Here is an 8,272-nt window from a genome sequence, read left to right as displayed (position 1 = left end):
GGCGTCTGTTCCAACCTTACGTATTCGGTTGTGAGTGTCCTCACTCTCTCTCTCTCTCTCTCTCTCTCTCTCATTCTGTCTCTGTCTTCACCCAGTTTCTCTTTCCAAGTCTCTTCATTGCGATCTATCCCCCACCTTCTTTCTCTTTTTCTCTCTTTCTCCCTCTCTCTTTCTCAAAACCTTCTGTCACTCCCTTCTCCAGTCCTGAAGGAAGTCTCTGATCTACTTGCAGTGTGGGGTTGGCAGTCGCAAATGTCTTCTGCCCCCCCCCCCTTCTCTCTCTCTCTCTCTCTCTCTCTCTCTCTCTCCCTCCCTCTCCCTCCCTCCCTCCCTCTCTCTATAAATAGTGATGGAGGGGTAAATGAGACATATCTATAATAAATAACTCTAGTTTTATGGGAGATATCAGACTCCCTATATGGGGTGCTGGCGAGAGGAAACCCAAAAGAGGGGAGTTTCTCGTTTTAAACTTTGAATAGGTTTCCATACAAAATCCAAATATTTACTTAAAGTTCACTGGAACTGTATAATTTTCTTCGTATAATCTTGCGCAGTTGGGTTTTAATAGGTAGCTATCGTGTTTGCTTGCTTTGTGAAAGTGAAATGCAGTGTAAGCTGCTCTTGGAACTTTCATTATAGTTTGATCCTGTAAAACAGACTGCTTGCATTCAAAACTATAACAACAACAACACAACAATAACAACAATAAAAACTTACTCTCAATATGTTGAAAAGCTTTGGCAAGTAGAGATGGTTGTCATGGCAACAGACTTGAGGCCTGGCTATGACACTGTTTTAGCGGTATCGTCCTCTGACTATTTTTAACCAAAGGGCCGAACTTGAATGTCGTGCAGTCAGACTATTAATCAGCACTTCACCAAATCGGTACTGTACGTGGGGAAGTGTGCCCGAGCTTTAGAAAGGCTGCACTGATAGGCTCGAAGTGACCGTTAAACACGGTGCATCTTTCCCTGTCTCTCCTTCCCCGCGTGCGCAGAGACAACCCAGCACTAGGCTGTCCAGTATTGAAACCATCCTAGTTTGGGATAGGCGGAAGTTGTGACTGAGCCAAATGCGAATTGAATCCGCCCCGCCCTGTGTTTGACCCAGAAACACCCCCCCACCCCACTCCATGTGTGATGCGGCGCTGATAATCAAAGCCTTTAAAGATTTTAATAGTTGCAGCGTTCTCAAATCCAAATTGTTTTCCCCCCATGAGCAAACACTTCAGTTAAAAACACAGAAATGTTAATATATTTACTATTTCAACATTATGACAGGTGAAACCGCTAAAATTAGAGAGCCAATAAACCCTTTTAATGAATATAAACAATGCGGGGTTTTTTCCCCCGCAGGGAATCGATTGATAAATTACCCGATGAGTATACTGACAGTCTACTACTTTCCAAAGTTGTCGCTTTGCCCTTACTTAGACATCATTGCAGCAGTATTAGTCGAGTTGGCTTCTGTCTTTATTGGAGGAGTAGAGGTGAGGGCAATGGGTTTGTAGACGCGCCTAAAGGAGCTTCACTTCTCCATATGCCATGCAAGAACTAGACGGGTTACAACCCTTAGCGCTCCATACACGGTGGCCCGACGACCTCCCCTTGGATTCGGGTCTGGAGCGCCATATATGGGCTGTCCAGCGCACTGGGTACCGCGACGCTTCGCAGTTCGCAGTTTGCAGGCTGATAGCCCCCCCTCCACCCCCAGCCGAGATCCTAATATGGGTAAAGGACGGGAAGAATTATCGTGGAATACATGGACATTCCAAACGGTTGTCCGAGCAAGCAAAAAAAAAAGAGGAGGACGACACAGGCTATATAAGCTACCGAAGTCACTGTCACTCCCTAGCTGGACCCAGCAGTAGCGGTTGAGTTCTGCAACTCTAAGCTTCTTCTAAGGCAGGAACAGGTAAGACCACAGGGAACGGCAGCGTGCGCTGGAACGGAGCTATGAGGTCTATACTGAAAGTGGAGTTGGATTGTATTTTTTTCTGTAAATCTCGCATCATGGCAGCAAGTTGCACCGTGGACCGCTATAACTGACTTGGAGTTTCAGTAAATCTGAAATTATCAGCAAGGGGAATAAAGATTTAAAGAAAGCGATCTGGAATTCAGTTTGATTAGGAAAGTTGAGGGAAACTGGATTTCCCCCCCCATTTAATTCGACCAGTGCTCGAGGGTTCTCACTAGAGTTAATTTTGCTAGAAATTAGTTCTATAAAACTTGTTTTAGTCCTGTCTTCCTCTAGTTTATTCTCATGCTCTATTGAATTGGCCTGCCGAAAACGAGGAGGCATAGTAGCAATGCTTTCTGAACTTTGTCTCGAACCAGAAACTGCAGATTAGTTGTAGCAGTTAAATAAAAAAAAATACTTGTTTTCAATTAGTCTTCTTTTCAGTTACATATTATATGGGAGACACTGAGATGCTGTAGAATGGAAAGAGATGCTCTATCAGTTCAGCGACGGGAGGGGGTGGTTAATGGAGAGCAGTGGACTTCAGCGTTGCTGTCAGATATCTGATATATATTATTCCGTTTGCTACGGTTGCCTAGTGAATATAACGGGGATATGCTGAGCTTTTCTAACCTTTGTTACGTTCAAAGGGATATCTGCAGTTACTTAAGACTGAGTGACACCAAATTAAATCTGGGAACAGCGAATGAGTGATAAAAAAAGAAAAACGTCAATTAAGCAAATGATCAGTTATGTCTGTAGATCAGCGTTAACAAGTGTCTCTTCATCTCCAGCAGTTTGTGCTTAGTTTCTGTTTTTCGAGCGTTGCTGGCATAGTTTTCAACGCTGAGTCATGTAATGCCGCAGGGGGTCCAATCGTAAATCTCCAAAGTCACGTTTAATGGCAGTCCAAGTTAATGACAACGAGCCCGTGTCTAGGCTGAGTTCGATTCCCTGACTCTCCTGACCTCATCGCGTTCCTCGCCTCTATTCTTAGAACCCATCAACATGTGCGACGACGACGAGACTACCGCTTTGGTGTGCGACAACGGCTCCGGTCTTGTGAAGGCTGGCTTCGCCGGTGATGACGCTCCCAGGGCTGTCTTCCCCTCCATCGTCGGACGCCCCCGTCACCAGGTATGTGAATACATCACACACACCCCAACCCACCCATCCAGCCACTCACCACCAGATCTCATTTTGTTGGTCTTTTACTCTCGTATTTAAATTCGGTTGCATAAAATGCAGAACCGTTTGAATCAGCGCAAAAATCGACACATCACATGGTCTCAAAGTTATTGGCTCAGTAGCCTACCTGGTAAACCCTGTTAAGCACTTTACCAGGCACTATGAGAAATATGAAAACACATAAAAAATGACCACCCACACCTGTACTAATGCAACGTAATGCTGTCATAACAGCCACACGCCATCAGTTTCTTTGATGTTGTTCTGTCGTTCTGTGATGCATCAGCTCCTATCTCACACCTCCTCCTCCTCCTCCTCGTCTTCTTCCTCTCCAGGGTGTGATGGTGGGTATGGGTCAGAAGGACTCCTACGTAGGTGACGAGGCTCAGAGCAAGAGGGGTATCCTCACCCTGAAGTACCCCATCGAGCACGGCATCATCACCAACTGGGACGATATGGAGAAGATCTGGCACCACACCTTCTACAACGAGCTGCGCGTGGCCCCCGAGGAGCACCCCACCCTGCTCACCGAGGCCCCCCTGAACCCCAAGGCCAACAGAGAGAAGATGACCCAGATCATGTTCGAGACCTTCAACGTTCCTGCCATGTACGTCGCCATCCAGGCTGTGCTTTCCCTGTACGCTTCTGGCCGTACCACCGGTAAGAGCCCTTCGACTGCCAACGCCCAACACCGTCGACACACCTGTAGTTTCATTATATGGATATCCACTGATTAAGACTACACTGCCATTAATCACCTGCTGTTACTGTTGATGTCATAGTAGTAGTAATAGTCATAGAAGTAGCTGTATATTCACTGTAATAGTATATTCGTAAAGCATTTTCATAAGTATACGATTTTAGTATATAATTTACTTTTACCAACATAGTGAAACACCAAGAATAAAACTACACACAGTTAATGGTAGCGTACATTATTGGTGCTCTTACACACAGAGGTTATTATTTTGTGTAATGAGGTTCGCTGTGCGAGCTTCTGTCCAATCACCTGTTCTGGAGGTTGACTCACCTGTGAGACATTTCATTGGTTCTTTTCAGGTATTGTGCTGGATTCTGGTGATGGTGTCACCCACAACGTGCCCATCTATGAGGGTTACGCCCTTCCCCACGCCATCATGCGCCTGGATCTCGCCGGTCGCGATCTGACCGACTACCTGATGAAGATCCTGACCGAGCGTGGCTACTCTTTCGTCACAACCGGTAAGCTTTCGTCTCCTCTCCTCCCACCTGGACTCTGACGCACATTTTTTTTGCGTCCTGCATGAGCCCAGCACTCGAGCTTAAATCTCCCAGTTTAGCATCTTACAACGAAAAGTTGTAATTAAGGTCTTTGCGGGGGCAGAGATGCGTCTTTTTAGTGTTGTAGCTAACAAATCATTGTTTTATTACGATCCTCATAGCTGAGCGTGAGATTGTCCGTGACATCAAGGAGAAGCTTTGCTACGTGGCTCTGGACTTTGAGAATGAGATGGCCACCGCTGCCTCATCCTCCTCCCTGGAGAAGAGCTACGAGTTGCCCGACGGTCAGGTCATCACCATCGGCAACGAGCGTTTCCGCTGCCCCGAGACCCTCTTCCAGCCCTCTTTCATTGGTACGCGAACATTGTCTGTGAGGATTTGTTTGTATCGCGGGTCTCACACCTGAAGTTTCCATTTTGAGCCTCTGAGTGTTCTCTAAGTGCTTTGATTTCCCCTCGAGTTCCGACTTCTGAGTTCCGTTGTCTCCGGACTCTGGATTTGTTGTGCAGGTATGGAGTCTGCTGGTGTCCATGAGACCGCTTACAACAGCATCATGAAGTGCGACATTGACATCCGTAAGGACCTGTACGCCAACAATGTGCTGTCTGGTGGTACCACCATGTACCCTGGTATCGCTGACCGCATGCAGAAGGAGATCACTGCTCTGGCTCCCAGCACAATGAAGATCAAGGTAATGACGCAACAACGATACATATAATAACTACAATGACACAGAGACTTAGATCATTGCAGTTACAGCCAATCCGGGAGACAGATAAGTAAATCAGTATTGCTGTAACCAGTACCATCATCTAGTATCATCAGAACACTTACACTAACTGCCATCATTACGGGTAGTTTTACTGTGACTATGATTATAAATATTACTGTCTCTACTCCTTACTGATGCTATTTCTCTTTTATTATTGCTGTAACAACTAGGTTACTACTATGAGAACTACAATCATTAATAGTAATAGCTTTAATGCCGCTGTAATTACCTCCTGCACAGTTGTAACTGCATTTGCACGCACTCTTCTAAGAATTTGTATGATTTACACAGTCAGTTATTGCGCGTAATCCCAATAAGTGCATCGTAAGGAGAGGCCATAATGGTGTTTTTCCGATGCTGTTTCGGATTGTCATGGATCGCTCCGTTTCTCATCTTTCTTCTCTTTTCTCGTCTTTCCGCCGTAGATCATCGCTCCCCCCGAGCGTAAGTACTCCGTCTGGATCGGCGGCTCCATCCTGGCTTCTCTGTCCACCTTCCAGCAGATGTGGATCACCAAGCAGGAGTACGACGAGGCCGGCCCATCCATCGTCCACCGCAAGTGCTTCTAAACGCAACGCAAACGGCGTACCATCTCGTCCGGGAGCCGGGCGACGGCAAACCACTGCCGACCCCCCCAACGGTCATCGTGGGACGTTTTTGTGCAACTGTTATTTTCGGAAATTGCGTTTTGTCTTAAGCACGAGGTCGCATGATGACACGACAACCAAAAAAATTTTAAAAACCGAGAGAATGATGGCAACGAGGAAGGGAAAGGAGAGGAATAAAAATGCCGAGATGTTAATCTGTCCTGCCCTTGTAAAATGTACAGAAATGTTAATTTATTGACTACTTGGTATTTTATTTTGAATGCAGTGTGTATATTTTGGAGGACAAACCCCAGAAATTGTTTCTGGCCCTCCAAATTGGTGCTGAAAGTAAATGACATCTTCTCTTTTACCAAAGACCAACAACACCCGATGCAAATCAACACAGAAAATAAACGAATATATTTTCAAACTGTGTCAGTTTTATTGAAAACGCCTCTGGTTCTCTAAATGTCCTGAGTTAACCCACCCTGTTCTGTTCTATTCTGTTTGGTTCTGTTATGCATCTAATATAAGCTTAGAAACAGAAAGCGAGGGGAATTAAAATTCTAAATTAAGGGTAACTACTGTACTCAGTTGAAGGTGAGTTGATTCTAGTTAAGCTGGACATTCTAGTCCATCTTATAAAATGCTCCATACTTCGACAGTCATCTTTTTCATTCTGCTCTCCACACCTGTCCAGCCTATTACAGGTTCATGGCTAAATTCGAATAGGTGAATCAGGTGCGGTGTTGCTGTCAGTAAATTAAAACTTTTATGGCCAAAGCCTCTTAAAGGCATCGCTGACTAATGCTAGAACAAGACGTCTAAGATCCCGTAGTGGCAATGCACCATTAAACATTCCCCACTTCCAAACACACACACACGCAGAGTTAGACTTTGACAGGAGTATATTTACAGTATGTGTTTGAAGGACAATAGTTCAGAGGGTCTGCATAGTCTAAGTGCTTGTGTCTGACAATATGTCTTTCTTTCTTCCTCGCACTCACACGCACGGCACTATTATTTATACCAGATCTCCAGGGGGTTCTGGAAATGACTGGCAGTCATTCTGTTTTGGATCATGTCGACAAACTCAGAGGAGAGAGTGAAACCAGCCTGCCTGTCTGTGTTTATACAGTAACGAGTTAATGGCTCGTTGGTTTACGGCCCTGGAGAGAGCGATTATACGTGTGATAAATTATTAGCCTCATAATAGAACCCTAGCTGTTCAGTTCTATTGGACTTTACTGTAAATGTTGCTTTCTGGCATACTGTACATTAAATTAATAAATTGTGTGATTGATAAAAAATTATATGCACATTGCATGGTAGGTTAATAAAACACATCATCTTGAATAAAAACAAACGCACAATAGTCTTAAAATGATGGTCCACTTCACTAATTAAACAACTTGTTGTCTCACCTCTAATCCCGTTAGAGGCTCCCGGTAATTGTTATTAGAGTCAATACCGGAGGGCTTACGCCGACAAGAGGTCTGGATACAACAGTGCTCTGAGCATGCGTAGATCGAGGCTGTACAGACCGAGGCAAGGGGTTCGCAAGGATCTGTTTTTCCATCAATTCTCATCAAGTGTTTGTGCAAAAATATCCGTCGGCTGGAATGAAATGCCTGGAACCGTGAGGTGAAGATGTCTGAGAGGCTACGTGCATTCATAGCTCAGTAAAAGCTTACGGTACGAGAGAAGGTAAGCTTAAGGCGCTAATAATATCCCGCTACAATGTTTACCTAGTTCTGCACAGGTGAAGTCAGACTACGTCAACACGAGCGTAGTGTTTGTATTCCGTATGCAAGGCACTGAAATATCTTCTAGAATGCAGGAATAACGGACGCTTGTCTGCACTGTGCGAATTGCAATAATTTAACAAAACGTATAGACAAAGTGGGTGTGTTTATTAAGGCATGCTTACATTTACATTCGATAGTTTACACGGAAAGAAATGATTGTGCTTCCTTGCAGAGCCGACAAAACATGCGAGGCTCATGCGACGATATATAAATACGATACATATTTGGACATCAGCGGCAAAGATTTAAAAAATATATATCATTGTTGAAACTAGATGTGACACGCTCATGTATTATGTAAAGAAATATAAATAAATAATGGAGAGAGTAGCGCGGTCCTCTGCTGGAGACAGAAATAACCAAACAACATTTTACTGTGGCATGACGCTAAATCATACGACAGTATTAACAGTGTAATAACTACGCACTTTACCCCGGGCCTGCTTTTGGCTGAGATGGGCAGGCGTCTGTAGCTTAGGGGCGAAGATGTTAAGATTATTCACAGTATTCGGTTGTTTGCTCCATATCAGACAGGAAACGTCAGGAGATGAATGTGATGCTACAGTCGATGCGTAGGCACGCGCCCTGGTTTACACTAGAAATTTAAACTACTGTTGCTTAAATAAAATGCGATAACGCAAAAATGACTAACGTCACTTTTCTTGTTCATGTTTAGCGTCTCGTTTAACGGGGACATA

At 44.6% G+C, this 8,272-nt stretch overlaps 1 protein-coding gene across 2 annotated transcripts; it reads left to right on the top strand.

Annotated features, from left to right (window-relative positions):
• The first annotated feature begins 2,967 nt into the window (after window positions 1–2,967).
• Window positions 2,968–5,756, top strand: LOC115816671 (actin, alpha skeletal muscle 2). Of its 2 annotated transcripts, none has more exons than XM_030779709.1 (6): window positions 2,968–3,096; window positions 3,612–3,807; window positions 4,207–4,368; window positions 4,569–4,760; window positions 4,917–5,098; window positions 5,605–5,756. In XM_030779709.1, the coding sequence occupies exons 1-6, from the start codon at window positions 2,968–2,970 to the stop codon at window positions 5,746–5,748; spliced, it is 1,005 nt and encodes a 334-aa protein (XP_030635569.1). In that variant the 3' UTR covers window positions 5,749–5,756. The 2 variants fall into 2 exon arrangements, with proteins under 2 accessions (XP_030635569.1, XP_030635568.1); XM_030779708.1 differs by having other exon boundaries at window positions 3,483–3,807.
• The last annotated feature ends 2,516 nt before the right edge of the window (window positions 5,757–8,272 follow it).

This window comes from Chanos chanos, chromosome 7 (assembly GCF_902362185.1).
Source record: "Chanos chanos chromosome 7, fChaCha1.1, whole genome shotgun sequence".
Classification (NCBI taxonomy): Eukaryota; Metazoa; Chordata; class Actinopteri; order Gonorynchiformes; family Chanidae; genus Chanos; species Chanos chanos.
This window is presented reverse-complemented; position numbering and strand designations above follow the sequence as displayed.